Source organism: Fusarium vanettenii, assembly GCF_000151355.1.
Source record: "Fusarium vanettenii 77-13-4 chromosome 5 genomic scaffold NECHAsca_5_chr5_3_0, whole genome shotgun sequence".
NCBI classification, from domain to species: domain Eukaryota; kingdom Fungi; phylum Ascomycota; class Sordariomycetes; order Hypocreales; family Nectriaceae; genus Fusarium; species Fusarium vanettenii.
The window spans coordinates 995,963-1,016,743 of NW_003315878.1; the positions used below are offsets into that span (position 1 = coordinate 995,963).

Sequence of the window (20,781 nt, forward strand, 5' to 3'; positions counted from 1 at the left end):
TCGCGACCGCCGCGGAGAGGGATAGGATGGCCTCGGAGGTGATTGGACTTCTGCCGGAATCTTGTTCCTCCTGGAAGCGAATGATTTGATGGTAAAGCATCAGAGTGTGGTTTGCCACTGACTCTCTTCGTCGTGATTGTAGGCTCCCATATTTCGATGATAAATCTATGATCAAAGCACGCAGTCCGAGCATGATGGTCCTATATGCGTTTGTCAGATTCCGTTTGAGAGCCGCGGGTTTGCCTGGGTATACTGGTTGTTACTTAGAAGCCCCTTGATGGCGCGCTGTTGGTGTTCTAAGTGTATGTTGCGGCGTCCAGGCTCGTCTGTGATGCACCTATGACATTTGGTGACGATGTCTGATAGCAACGATGATGGTCGGGGCCCAACTCGTATAGTACACCCACTTTGGAAGGGTTGAAGCCATGTGTGGATGCTATTTCGCAACGAGTCACACTCTTTCTTGCAGTCTCCAACAATGATGCCTAGTTCACGGGTCAACAGATGGCCAGTAATCGTCAGGTTCGTGGCGCTGATGTCCCTGCTGAACTGCCCGAGGGTTTGGATAATATCATGCAAGGTTGCAAGGCCGTCATCGGTGGTCAGTGAGATCTTCCGACTGTCGTTGAAGAGGTCTGAGATGTACTGATAACATCGCACAACTGTTGTTCCTAGTTGTAGCGCGGTTTCAACCTGAACTGTCTGGGACATCGCCGATTGTTTTCCGCACGACATCCTCCCTGGGGAAATAGGTTATCTGTCGCTCTTGAAGGAGCTGGTACAGTAGACCGCAACTTGACAATATCAGCGAGGCTGCCAGAAAGATGTCCAATTGTTGGCATGTAGATGAATGTAGTTGTAGCTGGAGAACCACGCACGGCCTGAGTTCTGTCCCAACAGAAGGCACGTCAAGTCCCATCATCCAATCCAATCCAAGAAGGCGCAGCCTGCTCCCAACTGCAGCACATGCCTGCTCGCTCTCATTGTTTTGGCTCTGCAGGGGTGCTGACGAATAGGCCACAGCTGAAAGAAGGCAGATGAAGTTGGTCGCGCACCCGAGGCCCTACATATGCAAATTCACTTTCCAGGTTGTCAGATTAGTTCAAGGCGGCCTGTGTATAAACCAAGTGGATGCTGATAAGGGGCAAGGCAACGGCTTACCGCTTGCCTCAAGCCATCTATTGGGCATCAATCAGATGTGAAACATGCGCTTATCAGCCAGGAAGTCTCAGGGCACGTAAACAGAGGAACCAATATTGTTGAGAGCTCTCGAGGTCTCCGTGATGCACGAGAGATGATGTATTCAGGTGGACGTCCCATCTAGACCGTCCTGTTTCTCAAGAACTAAAAACTCGACGTTCCCGTCAGAGTCCTTTTTTTCGTCCTGCCGTCAAATCCTGAATGCTCGTGATTAAATAGAAAAAGTCTCATGCACCCATGTCATAAAAACATCGTGACTGCCCACACGAAACTCCCGGATTTCCCAGCCAAGATATCATTCGCTAACGCTCGACTCGGCCCTGAAGCCCTCTTACAAATCTTTACCCGTCCAGGTCACCCCGTTCACTTCTTCTTGTTGGGGAACTTGGGGGCGCCAATGTCACTGCCGCGTAGCTTGACGTTGAGCACACGCTCCATGGCACCGAGCACCTTCTGGTCGGGGGTGGCGGTGCCTCGCTCAAAGTCGGCGACGATAGACTGGGTGGTGTTGCAGCGTGTGGCGAGGTCCTTTTGTGTCATCTTGGGCTCAATCTGCTGCCGGGTCTTGGAGATGACATCGCCAACGGTCTTGCCAATGGTGTTGGGCTTGATGATGTCGTCTGAACGGTCGACCTTGGTCATGCGCTGACCCTCGGGTGCGGAGCCCTGTGGATGATTGTTAACGAGTGTTGTGACTATCGTGGCAGGATAGACATACGGCGTTGGCAGAAGCGTACTTCTTCTCAGTGGTAAGGCCACCAACTCGCTGAGCAGCGTTGAGAGCGGCCTTGCCTCGAACAACGGTCTCTCGCTGACCGGCACCAGGGCCACGGGCACGAGAGCCGATCTTGGTAGCGGAATCCCAGTCCTCAGACATTTTTGCTATAGTTGTTTGGTAGTGGAGGTAGTTTGAAAAGGGATCGAGGTTGACGAGATGAAGTTGAGGAAGAGCTGAGTGATTTGTTTGTTGTTTGAGCACGAGAGAAGTGAGGTTCGGCGACAAGAATTTATGGAGAAGGTGATGGAATGGATGGAGACTGACTCAATCGGCGGGACACCTGAAAGGGATGGCGGGGGGCTCTGCTGCACCGTGCGTGGGTGGCCTCTCCTTGCGCCTCTTTGTCCCCGGCGGTAAGGCTCACTGCCAGTGACTGCGCAGCACGGCACAAAGATTCAGCGCCTCCTGCTCCAATTTTTCAGCGCGCACCGCCACCTGGTGGCTCGCGTCTTCCCCGTAGAAGGTGCTAGAGCTTCCGGCTGGACCAGCGTCGAGTCCGTCCCTTGCCTCCCGCTGGGCACCAACGGGAGAGACAAGGATCGCTTTGCTTTTGCTTTGCCGGGGACAGGTCGGACACGCCTAGCCCGGTTCTCCGGCTGACATAAGACTCCCGAGGTCACTTAGGTCCCCTTGCAGTCTCGGCGTGACTGGACAAGCGATGACGACAAAGCGGGAACCCTGAGAAAGTGATGCGTTCATCGCACTCCAATTCCTATCGCGAATTGGATGACTAAGGTGAATTCTCGCCGTTGCCGCAAGACATTGTTCAGTATGTACCGCAGCTACCTTGATGGACAAGTTCAGGACGGACCGACGTAGCATTGGTTATTGTAAAGCTCGACGACTCTAGATACCGTGTTTCCCCTCTTCTCTTCCTCCTCAGCTCTCACCTACCCAACGTAGCTGAGAGTCTTGTTCAGTCATCGTCAAACAGCAATGCACATACCTTGAGCATCAAACCTCCGTCTCATGGACGGTCTGTCCGAGGACTCGCCGCTTCTGCCGGTGGTCCTCACTGGAGACCTTCTTGGTCGTCTCCTGGAGCATTGGTCGGCATCTTCATTGGCGGCCTTTGCAGTCTCGGCGTATTTCACCTTTGTTGGAAACACAGTTGATCTATCGTTGGTGTTGGCCTTTGTCGGCTGGAACCATGCCTCGGCAATAACCTCCCTCATCAAGAGCCTGGACTTGACACAGTTCGGACTTCTCGCTGCAGTCATCTTTCCAACATCAGTGCTGGGTTACCGACTTCTTGGACGCATTCTCAATGTGCAAACTGTCAAGTGGGATGGCCCCGGCCGTCCATTCTTAGTCCCGAGTCGCACCACCCATACTCGGATGTTTCCCAAGAAGCACTCCTTTTCCTATTCATATCTCGTCATCGGTGTTCCTGTTGGATACTCGGGGAACGCCAATGGCATGATATCTGCTAACGTGTCTGGCGCATCCTCATGGTTGTCTTACTTGGGTCGGAGAGCCTGGTTTGATGTGAACCCAGACGACTACCTCCAGCGCGGACACAGAGATAATGGGTTACGTGGAAAGTTGGATGACTATCTTGAGAATCAGGTTTGGGAAATAGCATCTCCGTACCAGGATGAAAAGCTAATCAAGATAGAATGTTGATCCTTCCCAATACCCTCATGCGTACCTTGTTACTGCCGCACGATTCCTGGGCTATCACTTCAACCCAGTATCCTTCTGGTTCCTCTATTCTCAGGAAAAGGTCCTGTCAGCCATTGTTCTTGAGGTGAACAATACCTTTGGCGAGAGACGCCCCTACCTGGTCATTCGAGACTTTGAGGCAGAACGACATATCCAGAACCGCCCTGCCGACGATGAGGACCAAGAACCTCAGCGCAGTCGAGTGAAGGGCTCTTGGAAGAAAGACTTTCACGTCTCACCCTTCAACTCCCGCAAAGGATCCTACTCGTTGCTGGCTAGCGATCCACTTGGCCCCGAAATGGAAGGCTTTCGAGGAATTGACATCACGATCAATCTTTCATCGTCCAAAGGCCACCCGAAGCTTGTTGCAAGACTCTTTTCTGAGGGCGATGCTCTTGAGCCCGACTCAATGAGCCTTTTTCAGAAGACCAAGTTTGTTCTCGGATGGTTCTGGGTTGGGTTCGTCACGTTTCCCAGAATTGTCAAAGAAGCTGCCGTCCTCTTCTTTAAGCGTGGCCTCCACGTCTGGTATCGCCCAGAGCCGCTCAGGGAGAGCATGGGACGCTTGGCCGACAATATTGAAAAGCAACTAGAAGATGCATTCCGCCAGTATTTGCGTCACCTCGTTCAGCAGTCGCCCTCCCCGATCACCGTTAGGTACATCCCAAGTGGAGTTGTTGGGGCCGCTGAATATATCTTCAGTTCCTCGTCAGTGACAGGCTCCTCAACGACTGCGGAATCTGTCGAGATCAAGGTCCTCACGCCAGTCTTTTACTCGCGCTTCGTTCATTATGCCCATGATTTCGAAGCTGTCTTTAGCGAGCTGGCCGAAAGCAGTACCCTTTGGGTTGACAAGCCGGAGCTTCTACCAAAGATATTTCTGAAGAAGGCCTCACCACCGCTGCATGCGTCCACCCCTTTCGATTTCTTGTGCTTTCAATTGATCAAAAGTCTCCGGAGTCGACCAGAGAAGATTGAGAGGCCATTGACATCGGCGGATCAAGTATCGTCATCCTCGCAGGGTCTGGATATTCGAGATTTTCGCATGTCGTCGATGGATGCCTTTGTCATCGGACAGGGCAACACGACACTGAAGAAGTCGTACAGAGCGGCTGTTCTTCGACTGTTTTTTGCTGACCGGATCGCCTTTGGCAACACTGACTTGCTTGGCATGATGGAACTTGGGGCAAGGGTGGGTGCGTCATGGGTTCTCGCGTCCCTCATCAACCAGGCGATCCGGAGGTTCTCATGATGGAGTGTTGCGCACATGATACGAGACCAACGACATTCAAATATTGTTAGTTGTCTTGGACAAGAAGGCAATCTACTGGAATCAATCCATCAGCTCTTCGATCCCGCGACTTTCCGACCTGGCGTTCAGGTGACGCAGGAAAATGAAATACATCGACTAGAACCATGGTCTCGATGCCGACCAACCGACTGGCACCTTTGTTCCTCGATAACGAGCTCGCCCCTTGAGAGACAACTTTTTGGAATTGGCGTTGATATGTAAGGATTCGGAATATCAAATCAGCCTGAATCGAGAGGTTCATGCGAGTCAACCAATCAGCAACACGAACAGCCCTGGTCGATGAGCTCTCCACTGCCCCGCGACTTGCATCATGGCTTCTGATCAAGCAAACAGATGGAGTTGGTGGAGAGCTTTCCTTACAGGCCTGGATGAGGAACGAAACTCTTGGATATCAAAGGATTACTCCCCTTGGACCGATATCAAATACAATCAGACGGAGCCGCCGCTTGGTCAATTCCAAATTTCTCCAATTCCAAATCTTTTTTTCTTGTCTCGTTGCCCCGCTTTGTCCGTCCATCAATCTGCAGGCTCTCGCGATTAGAGGAATGACAAATTCCTCAGTCACACAGCGGTTTGTTCCCTCATGCTCAGCTTACTGCAGGGGGTTGGAGGGTTTTACTGCTGCATATGGGCGTTGGATGAGCTAACCGTGACGCTGTCCCGATGGCCCGAATAGTTGGGATGGCGTTGGCTGACTACTGAATTAGCAACAGTATCTGCAATACCATCCTACAGATCACGAAATGAAGCTTGAACATGGATACGGGACAGCGCTCGTTTGCCAGCTCGGAGCCATTGCCCATCCTGTTGCTTTGAGACCTGCAGCTCCCGTCCGCCGTCTCACCCAATCGTCGATAGCTTGACGCCGCTCACTCGAGGGATCTGATCTTCCTCAACGTCATCCAATCGCGGCCCCACCAACGCCGAGCTTCTCACCCCAACTCGTACTGCACCCTCAGGTCTCACCTTGGGTACCAGCGAGGAGAAAGAGGGTCGGTACTTGCCTTTTACCCCGCCGTGGCCCCTCTCGAAGCTGTTGGAGCTATAAACTCTGCTCTTCCCGCTCTCTTGGACTTCAGTTTCTACCTCCATATCTCAAGCATCCAGTTTCTTTGATCTGTGACATATTCCACAGCTTCTTTGTCTTGTATACATCAACTACCGAACTCCTTAACAATCATCATGCCTCTCGCCGGACACTGCCTCTGCAAGGCCGTCACATACACGGTCGACATGGACGAGCCCCTCCTCGTTGGTTACGACCACTGTGACGACTGCCAGCGCCAGAGCGGTTCCACCTACTGTATGATTCCTCTGGACATTGCTTCTCTGTGCGAATCTTGACCAAACTAACACCAATTCTCAGCCCTGGTTGCTGTCGTCAAGAAGGACAAGCTCACCATCAACGGCCCCGTCAAGACCTACTCCGGCAGCAAGGGCTCCTCTGGCAAGATCGTCCACCGCCTCTTCTGCTCCGAGTGTGGTTCCCCCATCGCCCACGACCCCGATGCCGCCCCCGAGATCATCGCCCTCAAGGCTGGCACCTTTGAGTCTGAGCTGAAGCAGAAGCTCAAGCCCGTATGTACCACGAGTGATGGTGCTTTGACAAGAGCTAACATTAAGTTAGGACACCGAGATCTGGACCGTTGGCAAGCTTCCCTTCTGCCAGGAGCATCTCGCCAAGCCCTTCACCCACATGCCCGAGTAAATATTGGTTCCTGCAGAGTGACGATGTTGATGACGGTGTTTGATGGGGTGTTATTGTGAATATTATTTTGGATGCACAAATAGCTCCAATCTTAATGAAATAGTTGATGAAATAAATAAAAAGCCAATTGCACATGTTTTCATGTTCAGGGTTTGGTGACTGTTGTGTCGAAATGATACCTGCTGATGATGAATGAAGTGATGAGAGAATTGCTTTTAAGCACTCATTCTATAAGTTCTTCTCATAAGCCATGGCTGCCCAGCTGAGATTCATGTCATTAAGCGTGCCGCGAGGGTATCTAGCTAAATCATCTTACCATGGTCACAAGTTACAGTCTATATACGTACGCTTCATATCCCATCTACATTGTCCATCTCTCCACCCGAAAGGACCATCTTCATTAAAAGATGCTTTACGCAAGGGCAAAGCACACAAATGCCGCCGCGAGACCTGCCAGCAACATAGCTGGCTTCTCACGAACACTCGCATCTGCCTTGGGGAATTCCTTCTGCACGGCTCCAGTCTGGCTCGCCTGCACAGTGAAGCAGCTCGCCGTTCCGCAGTCGTAACCAGTTGGGCAACATCCCGCTACGGGGCCGGCACTCGCACCGCAGAGGAACCAGCCATCTGCGCAGGTTGACGTGGGACCCGGAGCTGGGGGTGCGTCGGTCGCGAGGATCACGATAGTTGCGCCGTCTGAGATGATGGTTGTTGACGGGGCCGGGCAGTCGTGCACATCGCAGTCTCGGTCGGTACGGCAGCAGCCTCCGCCGTGGGTAGCGAGGCAGCCGTAGAAACCAGTCGGACAACCCGTCTGGGTGTCGTTGCTCGACGAGGAGGTGGTCACGGTCGTGCCTGTTGGACGATAGGGCGGGGCGCCGGTGATGGAGCCGGTGGCCGTTGTTCTGCTCCGGGTTGTAGTCGTGGTCTCTTCTTCGGACTCGGTCGTTTCTTCGGCTTCAGTTGTTGTCTCTTCTTCTGAAGCCGTTACGACTTCAGTGGTTGTTTGTGTGGTGGGCTCTGCCGAGGGTGTCTCAGTCACGGTCAAAGTGACGACGACAGTAGAGGGATTGCCTTCGATGATGGTTGTCCGAGTAGTCGTGATCGTTATCGGCGAGTTCGTTTGGGTAGAGCTCTGGACGGCGGTACTCGTTCGTGTTGCAGAAGCGCTGGGGACGCCTAAACTTCACGTCAGTACTCGCAGGCAGAATGAGTCGACGGTTCACTTACATCCAAGCCCTTCACAAACATAACCTGGAATACAGCATCCGCCGCCCAGATCCTCTGAACAACTCGTAGCACCAGAAGGACAAGCGCCAACTCCTCCGCCGCAGGAAGCCCCGTTGGGACAGCATGCTACACCTCCCGCCACAGCATCCCCCACGTCAACGCAGTATGTCCCCTCCTGACAGCATTTGACCTCGGAGGCAATGTCGGAGCAGCTGTTCATGCCCTCTGGACAGGACGACCTCCTTTGTAGCAAAGCTAGGACCTCGGCTGCCCGGCGCAGAACGCCATCCCGTGCCTCATCGCGGTGAGGCGCAAACGCCGGCCGGAAGCGCCGCTCGGTACCGTTGAGGGCTAGGAACTCGTCGTCCTGCTCGTCCAGGAACGATACCGCTGCAGCGGCGGCTTCTCGCGGGGAGAGGATGTGCAGCGGCGCAAATGCGAGGTGTTCCCGGAGGATCTTGTCGTTGGAGTTTGGCGGGAGCTTCTTCAAGGCTGTGGGCGCGGCGGGTTCGGCTGAAGCTTGGGAGAGGAGCACGATTAGAGAGGCCGGGAGAGCGAGAAAGGCAGATACAGATCGCATCGTGGTAGATTAGATTGCCGACTCTCAAAGCTGTTTGTATCTCCAAGCCGGAGGAGCTCTCTTTAGCTGTATTGATCGCGGGGGAACTTGTTGGCTGCTGAATACGGGGCTAGGATGGATGCTCTTACACCACCGTGGATACAGCCCTGGACCGCGCGTCAGCCCGAGGATAAATGAATGTGAGGGAAAGCAAAACTCCTTGTCTATAAATACAGATACGAGATGGGGAACAAATCATGCAAGAGAGAGTACGTCAGGCTGATGTGGCATGGCTGCTCGGGCTCTCGCTATGGCTATGGCTCTCTCGCTAGGTTTGGTAGGTAAACAATCCGGTGGCTGGGAGACGGGTAAGGGACGGGATGCGGTGAGGCCACAAGATGCGGGTACGTTGTAGAATTGAGGCGATGAAGACTGATACTCAAAGAGAACTTGAAATTCGACTGAATATTAAAAGAAATTCAGAATTCGAGTCATGAGTCTGTTTAATGTGACGGTTGTTGATGCAGAGCCGTTGCAAGGTAAGAATTTCTGACGGCGCGACGTCATGCAGGTCCCGGCCCAAAAAGGCAAGTTTCCAGAACCACCATTTCAACGACAAGACAATCCATAGACGCTTGTGCTGTGCACGCTTATAGATCTATTTTCTTTAATCGTATTATACATCGTAATCATACATGGATGACATGCCTCCCGTATATCCAAGCGCCGCCCAGATGCTTTTCCGATCGTAGTAGTAGTCGTACATGAGTGTTGAGTCGTCGTGTTGTGTTGGTACAAGAAATGGTTGGTAGCTTAGAACATCATCTCGACGTTCCCAGCTTTTGTTTCCTCGGGTTTCTTCTCCTCAGATTTCTTCTCCTCGGGCTTCTTCTCCTCGGGCTTTTCTTCTTCAGTCTTTTTCTCCTCAGTCGTCTCCTCCTTGGCCTCCTTGTCCGCCTTTTCCAGTTCAACCTCTTCCGCCTTGTTTTCCTCACCGCCCTCGCTGCTGAGCAACACCCCCTGCTCTTCAGCTTCAACAGCCTTCTCCTCTGCTTCGACTAGGACTTGAGGTTCTGGGGCCTTGGCCGGTGCCTTAACCTGCACAGGCTTGGCTTCAACCAGGGGCTCCTTGACGAATGAGTGGCACAAGAGTCCAGCAGCAACGCTAACGTTCAAGCTGTCAATGCAGCTGCCCTGCACAAATCGAGGGACCGACAGCTCGTAGTCGGCTGCTACCTTGAGCGGCTTCGACAATCCGTGTCCCTCGTTGCCAAGGACAAGAAGGCAAGGATGCTCGTTGAGCGGGCTGTTGGCCTCAATCACATCTGTCGAGATGAACTTGTCTCCATGTTTGCGGACCAGTTTCCGGTCGGGAGGCGCCACGGCAGCAAACGTCTTCCAGCCGGCCTTCCTAGAGTCCTCAATGAACCTGAGCGGGTCGTCGACTGTGAATAGCGAGATCTCCTCTACTGCGCCAGCTGCAGACTTGAGAGCCACGGGTGTCAAAGTGGAGGATCCCCGGCTGGTGATGCCGACTGCATCGATACCAAGGTAACTAGCCGTTCGGATGATACCTCCCAGGTTGCCAGGATCCATGATTTCGTTGAGCAAAAGCACAAAGGGCTTAGGCATGACATCGTTGGCCCGTCTGAAAAAGCTTTCAGTGCCGTTGATGGCCTCTTCTTCCTTGGTCTGGAAATCAAGTGCCACATGGAAGCCCAGGCGAGCCGGAGTCTCCTCCAGCTTTCCCAGTGACCGGATCGGCAGCTGAGGCAATGGGGAAGCCTCGAGCACAAAGCCATTGTGAGGCCGTCCCATACTCATCTTGTCCATAAGACGCTGCTCTTCTGTGGGCACGATGGTAATGGGGACGCCCTGCTTCTCGGCAAGTCGGGACAGGAAAGTGTTGTCCTTATTGTCCCTACGGTTCTCACCGCCGTAGATGTACAGATTGTACAGCTTCCGCCTGCCCTGCTCGAGAGCTGCCTTGACCACCGACCTGCCGTAGAGGAATTGAGACGCAGCGGTGGTATACTTGATTGTCATAGGCATCATCTCCTTCTTGCGCCCGCGCTTTGGAGCTGATCCTTCGGCAGAGTCACCGTCCTGATCGTTCCATCGATCAGTCCGGCCTCTGTCTTGGCGTGAGTGAGTGTCCCGATCTGATCGATCAAACCGTCTCTCGGATCGTGTAGCATCATAACCTGACCTGGAGTCGCGGTCTGATCGATCAAACCGCCTTTCAGACCGTGAAGCATCCTGAAACGATCGAGAATCGTTATCTGATCGATCAAACCGTCTCTCTGATCGTGTAGCATCATAACTTGGCCGGGAATCGCGGTCTGATCGGTCAAATCGTCTTTCAGACCTTGAGTCCTGAAATGATCGAGAGTCGTTATCTGATCGACTAGACCGTTTCTCGAACGATGGCAGATCCTCATCTTTCCAACCGTTGGGATCTTCAAAGTCAAACTGCCGTCGTTCATTGCGAGTTTCGCGGAATGATCGCGGCTGGACAAACTGCTTGATGGGTAATTCGGCGGCCACATCCTTGAGATCTCCATACTTCATTCGGTGCACAAAACTCTTTTGGCCAAATTCGTTCTCTGGGTCTGCGAATCGCTTCCTCCGGGTGCGACGACCAGTCTCTTCGTCGCCTGCCTCTTCCTTTGCCCTCTTCTCTTCGTCCTTCTTCCGTAGCTTCTTCCTTAGCTTTTGTTCCTGGCGCCAATTCCTAGTGCCACCATTATCTTGGGCCCTTGACTTGAACTTGTCCATGAACTCATCCCGACGGGTTGGGGTATCGCGGTGAATTGGAGGGGCCGGTGACCTTCTTCGAGCTCTTCTATCGAATGTGTCACGATCGCGCGATTCGTTCGAGTCCCTTGTAGGACGGCGAGAGTCTCCAAATTGGGCCTTTTCCGAGTTGCGCATACCCCGATGGATAGCTGAAAGACTCTTTGCGCGGACCAAGATTCGAGAAGGGCATGGTTGAGGTGTAAAAAGACCAGCAAGAGGCCGGCGAAGGGCAGTTGCCCTCAATTGTACCGGATGAAACATGGCATAACGTGAGCCTGGCTATCAGACAGAGACTCTTTTGATGTATGTTGGTGGTTGTGGTTGAAGATCCTCTCTGATAGAATTTCCACCCATGTTCGCTAGGAACTTTTTCTGCCGAGCCGTTGCAGGGGTGTTGCGGGCGGTGAAGCCCACTTCCAGCCTGTGATTGGCCATCTTTTTCGAGATTCACCTTAGCGCATCCGGGCTCGGTTCGTGTTAATGAGATTGGAGACAACGCGTTTGGCTACGACATCGCGTTTACCAGAGTAAACGAAAACGACTAATAATCTTGTACTTCGCAACACGCCCTGATGATGGTTTCTAGGCCCGGCTAGATACGCCTTCATGTCCGTTTTATTCTCCTTACAGTTTGTAATCATAGATCCCGGTCTCTGCCTTTCTGCAACTCCTCGCGAAACGAGGAACCTCATATACCCCACGTCCCCTCGACAACGACTCGACTCGACCGAATGCGCTGCCAGCAATGGACACCGATGATGTCTTCTACGAGCCCCTTGAGGGCTTCAGCACTGGAGGCGATCAGGATAACGAGATCGAGAGATCATTACAACGTCTCCTAGCAGATCTCAACGACGATGAAGACCCAAACCCGAACCCCGAGACGGATGATGATGCGGTTGCTCCCGACCCAGAGCCGGCCATAGACCTAGAGCCCATGGTTGAACAGGAGGAGCACGAACAAGAAACTCATGACGCGACTAGCGAGTCACAAGTCTCGATTCCGAAAATGGGTTACACGATTCAGGTTGCGATCCCTGAGATGCCACTGGAGAAGCGCATGGAATACTCGGTGGTCCAGAGCGAGATTGTCGAGTTTGTTTTCGGAGAGCTTCCACTCAAGCGCGTCCAGGCCAGCTATAAGGTCGAGTTTACAGATGGGAGGCAAGATTCGGTAGGTGAATATTCTTCATTTAAGCAAAGACTTTCACAATACGATTGTTCATGAGTCTATCTTTGCGCTCACGCTCTTTGCGCGTGGCGGTTGACCTACTTTGGCTCGAAGCAGCGCCACAGCATGCAAACGGATTCCTCTGCACAATATCAATAGCCCGCCTATTGTTCAATATTGCCCTTATTCACTGTTGCTGTTATAAACCTCTCCTCCTCTTTTTCGCAGCCCCGCACATTCTCCTCTCTCATCGCATTTCTCTCAACTCTCTCTCCTCCCCTTCATCCCTCCACTTTCGCGTGCTCACTTCAGCTCAAATCGCTAACTCAAGCTTGAGATACCTTTTACTGAGCTCGTCGCCCTGGAGAACGGAAGAGCTGCCTTTGCTCGCTTTAACCAAGGACCTGGGCCTCTCAAGACCGAATCCATGGCTGGAATACGGAAGCGAAAGCGCGAGCTCGAGGATGAGTGGGGTTCTGACTCCGAGTCAGCTGCCTCTGATCCCATGGATATCGACGACGACGAAGAGGAAGAAGACGAAGACCAAGCCCAAGAGCCCATTCGTCACAGACGTGCACCCAGTCATCCAGTTCGACGTCTTCGCTCCCGGGAAACGACAAAGCAGATCTCTCGAAGCCCCTCCGTTCAGGTCACTAAGGATGATCTGGATGACCTCCGAGATGAACCTCCTGTCCCTACCAGATCGCTTCGAACGCGACAACCGAGACAGATGACACTGACTAGCATGACCTTTAAGAACGGCGATGGTAGTCTGGACCAGGATGAGTTACTTCAAGACCTACCCCCAGAGGAGGAGGAGGAGGAGGGCGATGATGATTTCATGCCCATCATTGTCTCAGACGTCTTACCCAAGAAAGGACGCCCCAACAAGGCACGCCTACGATTCAAACGCCTCGTGAACGCACGACACAAAGCATCACGCCTTACGACACGCCAGAAGTCCCATGACTCTGACATCGAATTCGAGGCCCCTCGACGTTCTTCAAGAGCCACCCGAACCACCGTCAACATGCAAGACGATGAAGGCATGGACGAGGATTCATTCTACATTGTCGATGAGAAGACACCAGGCCCAGCCAAGGTTATCTCAGTAAAGGAGGTCTTCCAACAGCTACCTTCGGACTCAGCATTCGTTACAATGCACATGGATAAGTGCCATACATGCGGTGGCTCGCGGAACAGGGGCCAGATGGTTTACTGTCAAGGCTGCACCTTGTCATACCACAAGAACTGTCTCTCGTTCCGCAGCGGACGCGAACACCAGGTCACCAAAGTTGGGGTCGATGACTTTGTGTTGCAGTGCAGGTACTGCATTGGCATCCCGATCAAGAAGGATGAAAATGCTCCCAAACACAGCATGTGTCAGGGCTGCAAGCGCGACGGTCTCGCCTGCGCAGCCTTTTCTGAGAAGAAGACGTCTCGCCAGGAAGAGAAAATGCGGGAGCAAAACTACGGTATTGACCCCATCTTCAAAGTTGCCCCTAACCTCCTGAACAACGACGAGATTGTGCTTTTCCGATGTGTTTCGTGTCATCGAGGTTGGCATGTTGAACACTTACCAGGCCTTGGGGAGGACTCGATTGGTACAGATCTCAAATCGGAGCGACTCAAGGATCACTCGATCGACTGGCGATGCCACGAGTGCGGGACAGCCAAGCACAAGATTCACCGTCTGGTGGCATGGCGACCTGTGGAAAGGGATCTCGCCAAGCAGGCTCCTCGACCGACATGGCATGATGTCAAGGAAGACGACAAGGAGTATCTCATCAAGTGCGACACACGATCCTATAATCACTGTACATGGAAGTCAGGTGCCTGGGTACATGGTGTGGCTGCTTCTACGATGCGCGCTGCCTTTGGGAAACGAGATGCCGAGCGAGATCTTCTCAAACTCGACGAAAACGATGCAGTTCCAGACGAGTTTATCATGCCCGACATCATCCTCAACGTCAAGATGCACTCTTCGATTCCCAGACCCAAGACGCGAGAAGATGAGCTTGCCAACATGAACAACGTGAGCAAGATCTTTGTCAAGTTCCAAGGCCTTGGCTATGACGACGTCGTCTGGGATGCACCACCAACAGAGGACATGGGCGATATCTACGCCGCCTTTGTGGAGGCATACTACGAATACGTCGAGGGCAAGTACTTCAAGTACGAGTCGCAGTACAAGATCAAAGAACGTGTCAAGGCGTACAAGTCTGAACCTTTCGAGGAGATCAATGAGCAGCCTGCTGGTCTTAAGCGAGGCAAGCTCATGGGTTACCAGCTTGAGGGAGTGAATTGGCTGTTGGGCAACTATCACAATGGACGCAGTGTTGTTTTGGCTGATGAAATGGGTCTTGGCAAGACTGTCCAGGTCGTTGGCTTGGTCACTTCACTGATCCAGGACAGTCCAAGGGTAAGCCATATCTACACATGTCAATGATGACAGCGTCACTAACATCATGATAGTGCTGGCCCTTCCTCATCGTCGTTCCCAATGCCACATGTCCCAACTGGCGCCGAGAGTTCAAGCAATGGGCCCCGGAGCTGCGAGTTGTGGCGTATCACGGCGGAAAAGAGCCACAGTCTCTTGCTCACAAGTATGAGCTGTTTCCCAACGGGTCTACAGACATGAAGGCCCACGTTGTCATCATGTCTTACGACTCAGCTCAAGACCCGGCAACTAAATCCATCTTCAAGTCGGTCAACTGGGCAGGACTCGTCGTTGACGAGGGTCAGCGACTGAAGAATGACCAGAACATCCTCTACGGTGCTCTTCGTTCTATGAAGATCCCCTTTCGACTTCTCCTTACAGGCACTCCTCTCCAAAACAACAAGAGGGAGCTGTTCAACCTACTTCAGTTCATTGATGAAAAGAAGAATGCTGAAGAGTTGGATGCGGAATATGCAGTCCTCGACAAGGAAACGCTGCCGCAGTTGCACAACGAAATCCGCCCCTACTTCCTCCGCCGCACCAAGGCAGGGGTACTCAAATTCTTGCCGCCCATGTCCCAAATCATTTTACCCGTCACGATGACTGTGATCCAGGAGAAACTCTCGAAGAGTATCATGGCCAAAAACCCAGAGCTCATCAAGGCCATGTTTTCCAACAGCAAGATGAACAAGAAGGAACGTGGAAGTCTCAACAATATCTTGATGCAGCTACGAAAGTGTCTTTGTCATCCCTTCATGTACTCTGAAGCTATCGAGGAGAGAGATCACGACCCTACGGTGCTTCAGCGCAACTTGGTTGAAGCCTCAGCCAAGCTACTGTTGCTGCAGGTCATGCTCCCAAAGCTGCAGGAGAAGGGTCACCGCGTGCTCATCTTCAGTCAGTTCCTAAATCAGCTGGACATTATTGAGGATTTCCTCGGTGGTCTCGGATACGACTATCGGCGTCTCGATGGTAGCATTGGCAGTTTGGAGAAGCAGCGACGTATCGATGCGTTCAACGCCCCTGGCTCGCCCATCTTTGCATTCCTGCTCTCGACAAGAGCTGGTGGTGTGGGAATTAACCTTGCAACCGCAGACACAGTCATCATCCTGGACCCCGACTTCAACCCCCACCAAGATATCCAGGCTCTATCTCGTGCCCATCGAATTGGACAGAAGAAGAAGGTGCTCTGCTTCCAGCTAATGACGGTAGACTCTGTGGAAGAGCGAATCATGCAGATCGGCAAGAAGAAGATGGCTCTTGATCACGCCCTGATCGAAAGCATGGACGATGACGAGCTTGCTGGAGATGATTTAGAATCGATCCTCAAGCATGGTGCACAGGCGCTGTTCAGCGACAACTACGAGAAGAAGTCTATCCATTATGATTCCGCTGCGGTTGACGAGCTGCTGAACCGAACGCACATGGACGAGGTCGACGAGGAGGAAGATGCTGCCTTTTCCTACGCGAAGGTATGGTCTAACGAAAAGTCTGGATTCGAAGCAGGTCTCGCAACCGAGGAGACGAACGAGCCAGAAGCCCTCAACTCGAGCGTGTGGGATCGTATTCTGGCTCAGCGAGAGGCCGAAGCAAAACAGCAAGCAGCTGCGAATCGCGAGGTCCTTGGACGAGGCGGCAGACGTCGACAGGTAAGTCGAAACAGATATGATGCGAGTATCGTCAGCTAACCACTTGTTCAGGCTATCAACTACAAGACGAATGCAATAGACACAGTACCCATTCTCGGTGATCTCGAACCCGAATCGTCAGACTCGTCTGATGACTTTGCCGGCGGAGACTCTGGAGAAGAGTCTGATGAGGAGGATGGCACATCGGCCAAAGGTAAACGCCAAAAGAACTCTCCCAGTCAACTAGCAACCCCAGCCACGACACCTGTCAAGAAGACATTTCCTAGCAACAGCATTAACAAGAAGAACGTGCAGACGCCGAAGAAGACGGGCCGATCAACCTCCAAACCACCAACCCCCGTAACTCAAAAGCGCAGCAAGCCCTCGCCGACATCCACCAAGCTCAACGGCAGCAAGTCGGCCGGAAGTCCCGTCAAGAAACGCCAAACTCCGTCAAGCAACAAGTCTCAAAAGCCGGGTTGCCGAACGTCGGCGGCAAGCAGCAACAAAACGGCGGGCAAAAAGGCACGCCCGGCGGCCAAATAGGCCATCAACGCATGCCAAACCCATACCCACGTCCTGTGATTGGGGTTGGGGAGAACGGGCAACTCCCTGTTCACCTCTCACGATACATCAAAGGTAACTATCTTGAACCGGGAAGCCCTGCAGAGGCAGCGGCAGTACCAGTACCAGTGTCAGTGCCAGTGGCACCACAGCATGTTGTTCCCACGCAGCCCGTCCCCCGTCCTCCAATAACTGCCTACAGCACCGTCCACCTAGGGTCAGAAGCCGAAGTGAGGATGGCAATCGATTGGCTGCAGCGCTCACACTCAACATCAGACATGGAGGCAAAGCAGCAAAAGGCTGTGCTTCTCAACCGGCTAAGATCAGTTAGCAATGACACACGCAAGCAGGCGTAGTGTGGTATTTTCTGGAGAGGGGAAGCTTTGTTCCTTGTGTCACCTGCCAGGGGACATTTGCCACATGGACGCCATGGAATAGGGGAGGGAGGGGGACATGCAGTCATTCGGGCGATTGCTTAACTACTAAAGATTTTTGTTTGTTTGATATGGATCTTGGGACTACATGACAACGTGGGCGAACAAGCGAGGAGGAAGGAAGATGATGAGTGGCAAGCAATCAATTAACCAATCAACCGAGCAAGCAAGCAAGCATATATTGGAGTTGGGGTCATTCGCCGCGATGCGATACATCAGACCAGAGAAAAAACAATGGATGGATGGATAGACAGGCCAGCTCAGGTTAACTACTCAGGTAGCATTAACGGCCATTGAATGAAAGAAAACATTGCAGCAGTCGACAAGTGTTGGTCACGGTTTTTCTGAGTGTTTCATGACTTGGCCAATAGAGCAACACAAACGCCAGCCTGCATGCGGCCCGTTGAAATCGTGCATTTTACACACCCCCTAGTCAAAGCAAACGCTGACAATGAAAGCGCAAATATTGAGATTCTGACCGTGGATAAATAGGCTGGGCAAATCGTGCTGGAGCATAAATTTTTATACATCATCTTTGGTTCTGGCTGACAAGAGCTTGCTTCTGTAGAGTTCTTGTTTCTTCTTCTCGTCATTGTACACTTCCCTACAGCTGTCTCCCCCTGGCGACGCCCTCTCTTGTCCTCGTCCCCGTTTGTCATCCCCCGAAATCCCCCATCTCGAAGTCATCTCCCGTCATCGTCAGTCGGCTACCCGTGTCTTATCTTTCCAACCGTTGGTCCGCCAAGGAGGGCCACGGAGTTGTTCTATAGGTCAACTTCAACCAACCCATCAATTTTTTCGTTTGTAGAAGACTCCCCCGACTTCGGCTCGCTGCTGCTTCTTCCCGTCGACGAGTAGGATGGCTCGTCACCGCCAGGGAGTCTGCTCCCCGACCGGGGCCGTCTCCAGAGACTCAAGCTTGTCTTCTTCGTCCTTGACTCCCGTCGAAGACAACAAACTCAGCTTTGTCAACAACATCGCCTCCAACCGCGTTAGACCTTATCCACAGTTTCCAGTTTCTGCTAAGCAGGGCAGTTCTTCTTTTGATACACAGGAGTTTACTATTCAACAAGCTACCATGGATCTTCCTCCCTCTGGACCTCAGACCAGCTCCTACGTTGCGTCCAACGGAAATCATCACAACGCCTACTATGGGAACTGGCCTGAGAGATCTCAGATGTATCAGGCGTTGGCCCCTCGAAGCATGAACTCGGCTAACTGGCGAGGTCCTCGCCCATCTATCGAATCCATCACTACTGGCGTCAACAACTACTCGCTGGCGGGTCCCAACACCTCCCCAGGTGCCTCCAACGACGCCCCTGTCAGCATCTCGGACTGCCTGAATGGATACGCCTACTGCGTGCAGCGTCCTGACGGTAAATACACCAGACTTGTCCCCGCCGACATGCTTCCGGCCCTCAACGAGGTTCCCGCCAAGCAAGCCAGCGCTCAAGGCATGGTCCTCCTGCCGGACCTCCACATGCAGCCACCGCAGGGCGTGGCCAAGATGAACCAGCCCATGACTGTCAAGGTACGTGAGCGTCGAACAGCACATCCAACGCCGGCCAGAAGCTGAGTGTGTAGCCTCCATCTGCCCCAGCTCCTGACCCCCTTCAGGTAACCAACCTCTTACCACTACCTCCTCACACAAGATGATTCTTGGTCAAACAAGCTAACCATGGCCCCAGAATCGTATTGATCGTATTGTCGCCACTTCGCCTGCTCAGCAACGAAGAACCAAGATCTACTGCGACAAGTGGATTCACGACGGTACCTGCGCCTTTACCCAGCAGGGTTGCAAGTACAAGCACGAGATGCCCTTTGACAAGGCGACTCAACAGTCTCTCGGCCTCTTCCATGGGTTCCCCAAGTGGTGGAAGGATCTCCAGGAGGACCTTCAGAAGCGCCACAACAAGGAGAACCCAGCTCGCCGTCCACAATCGGTTCTGCAGCAGGACTGGCGAGGGGAGAGCAACGAGGACACGCCCAGCCCAGCCACTGCCCAGGCCCCCATTGGAGCTGAGAGACAGACCAAGGCTATCAAAGGCCGTCGTCACTCTCCCCCAATCAACGAGAAGCCAAACTGGGTTCCTATTGAACCTCAGAGACCTGGCCCTGACGGGGACTGGGTCATCACTCCATCAGCCCTCAAGGCGTGGGCTCACGGCAGAGACAACTCCTCTCCCCGCTCTTCTGCGGGCTCGGTTGAAAACAACTTTATCCACTAGTTACTGGATGGATGCAAGCTATACGGAAAAAGGCGTCCCGGTCGACCACGGTGGGATGGAATGGCGACAACAGATGGCAACCGGCTGTCCACGTCATTTGGTTTTAAAAATCAGGGTTTTCATTTACAAGAGTCGCTCCTTCTTTTCTTAGTCCATAGTGATGGTTTTACTTTCACTTCTTTTTTGGTTAGATATCACTCTTTTTCTGTTTTTGACACAAGTTTTTGTCATATTAGATACGCAAGCCCAACGTCAAAGACTACACAGGTCGATACACACACGGCGGTGAATGGGGTTGGGCCCTCAGGTAACAAGAAATGATTTCCCAGAATGTCTGCGTTTCGGAGCTGCTTTGTGACTGAAGCCCTTGTGTGATCAGTCACCCACTCATAAGTTACACGTGTCTTGGCTACACGCTTGCGGGAGCAGGATCGCTGTGGCACAGGGAGTCTCTTGATGCCCAAGGTCAGCATCTTGGTACAGGATGCCATGCGTAACCGTGCCCAAGCCTTGTAGGAGCAACCTAGGTGCCTGGAGGATCTTGTGAGTGGTGTAGCCTTTGGGGTGTGGGCGTTAGTACTTGTTTGAGGAAACTAAGCCAAGGGCAAGATCCAGAAAATAGAGAGGAAAGGCCAGCCTCAGTTTCTGGTACCCGGGCAACCCCAGATCTCTAAGTTATATCGAGCACTGTCAGCGGACACGTTTGCTAGCTGCCTCCTGAAATGACCTTGGTACTATCCAGACTCCAGTGCTCGTAGATATTGACAGTTTCGTTTGACAGAAATGATTTGGTATTAAAAGAATGGGAAAGCCTCATGACTTTTTTTGTTCCAGGTACAGATGTTGTCAGGTAAATGTTCAGACCCAAAAGCGAAGCTATCTCGGTGACCCCGCGATTTGGAGGGGCATTATTTCCTTATCTCGGTGAGCAGGGATCATACGATAAGCACTTCCCACGGCTGATCTCCGGCTGATCTCCCCACCGTCACCACCCCACCAACGACCAGCGGAACTACATGCTCTCATGAGTGCTGCCTTGCATCTTCACCAACCAACAAAGCTCAC

The 20,781-nt window shown here is 52.7% G+C and overlaps 7 protein-coding genes across 7 annotated transcripts; 4 read left to right on the top strand and 3 right to left on the bottom strand.

Annotated features, from left to right (window-relative positions):
- Positions 1–1,258: 1,258 nt before the first annotated feature.
- On the bottom strand, positions 1,259–2,218 carry NECHADRAFT_102658 (uncharacterized protein). Its single transcript, XM_003051165.1, has 2 exons — positions 1,919–2,218; positions 1,259–1,866 (listed from the first exon to the last, which is right to left on the bottom strand). The coding sequence occupies exons 1-2, from the start codon at positions 2,075–2,077 to the stop codon at positions 1,564–1,566; spliced, it is 462 nt and encodes a 153-aa protein (XP_003051211.1). The 5' UTR covers positions 2,078–2,218; the 3' UTR covers positions 1,259–1,563.
- Positions 2,219–3,728: 1,510 nt separating this feature from the next.
- NECHADRAFT_41595 (uncharacterized protein) lies at positions 3,729–4,895 on the top strand (the record flags this gene model as incomplete). The annotated part of the gene is made up of 1 exon (XM_003050775.1): positions 3,729–4,895. A coding segment is annotated over one exon (1,167 nt), but the record flags the coding sequence as incomplete, so codon positions are not given.
- Positions 4,896–5,966: 1,071 nt separating this feature from the next.
- NECHADRAFT_104483 (uncharacterized protein) lies at positions 5,967–6,796 on the top strand. Its single transcript, XM_003050776.1, has 3 exons — positions 5,967–6,258; positions 6,322–6,533; positions 6,583–6,796. The coding sequence occupies exons 1-3, from the start codon at positions 6,138–6,140 to the stop codon at positions 6,661–6,663; spliced, it is 414 nt and encodes a 137-aa protein (XP_003050822.1). The 5' UTR covers positions 5,967–6,137; the 3' UTR covers positions 6,664–6,796.
- A 104-nt stretch (positions 6,797–6,900) lies between these two features.
- On the bottom strand, positions 6,901–8,473 carry NECHADRAFT_69450 (uncharacterized protein; the record flags this gene model as incomplete). Its single annotated transcript, XM_003051166.1, has 3 exons — positions 6,901–7,737; positions 7,813–7,847; positions 7,890–8,473. 3 exons carry the CDS (start codon positions 8,471–8,473, stop codon positions 7,076–7,078), a joined length of 1,281 nt encoding a protein of 426 aa, XP_003051212.1. The 3' UTR covers positions 6,901–7,075.
- Positions 8,474–9,265: 792 nt separating this feature from the next.
- NECHADRAFT_41813 (uncharacterized protein) lies at positions 9,266–11,512 on the bottom strand (the record flags this gene model as incomplete). The annotated part of the gene is made up of 2 exons (XM_003051167.1): positions 9,266–10,811; positions 10,926–11,512. 2 exons carry the CDS (start codon positions 11,510–11,512, stop codon positions 9,266–9,268), a joined length of 2,133 nt encoding a protein of 710 aa, XP_003051213.1.
- Positions 11,513–11,996: 484 nt separating this feature from the next.
- On the top strand, positions 11,997–17,036 carry CHR2115 (uncharacterized protein; the record flags this gene model as incomplete). Its single annotated transcript, XM_003050777.1, has 5 exons — positions 11,997–12,425; positions 12,775–13,963; positions 14,006–14,844; positions 14,898–16,511; positions 16,563–17,036. The coding sequence occupies 5 exons, from the start codon at positions 11,997–11,999 to the stop codon at positions 17,034–17,036; spliced, it is 4,545 nt and encodes a 1,514-aa protein (XP_003050823.1).
- Positions 17,037–18,566: 1,530 nt separating this feature from the next.
- NECHADRAFT_41200 (uncharacterized protein) lies at positions 18,567–19,716 on the top strand (the record flags this gene model as incomplete). The annotated part of the gene is made up of 2 exons (XM_003050778.1): positions 18,567–19,019; positions 19,177–19,716. 2 exons carry the CDS (start codon positions 18,567–18,569, stop codon positions 19,714–19,716), a joined length of 993 nt encoding a protein of 330 aa, XP_003050824.1.
- Between the last annotated feature and the right edge of the window lie 1,065 nt (positions 19,717–20,781).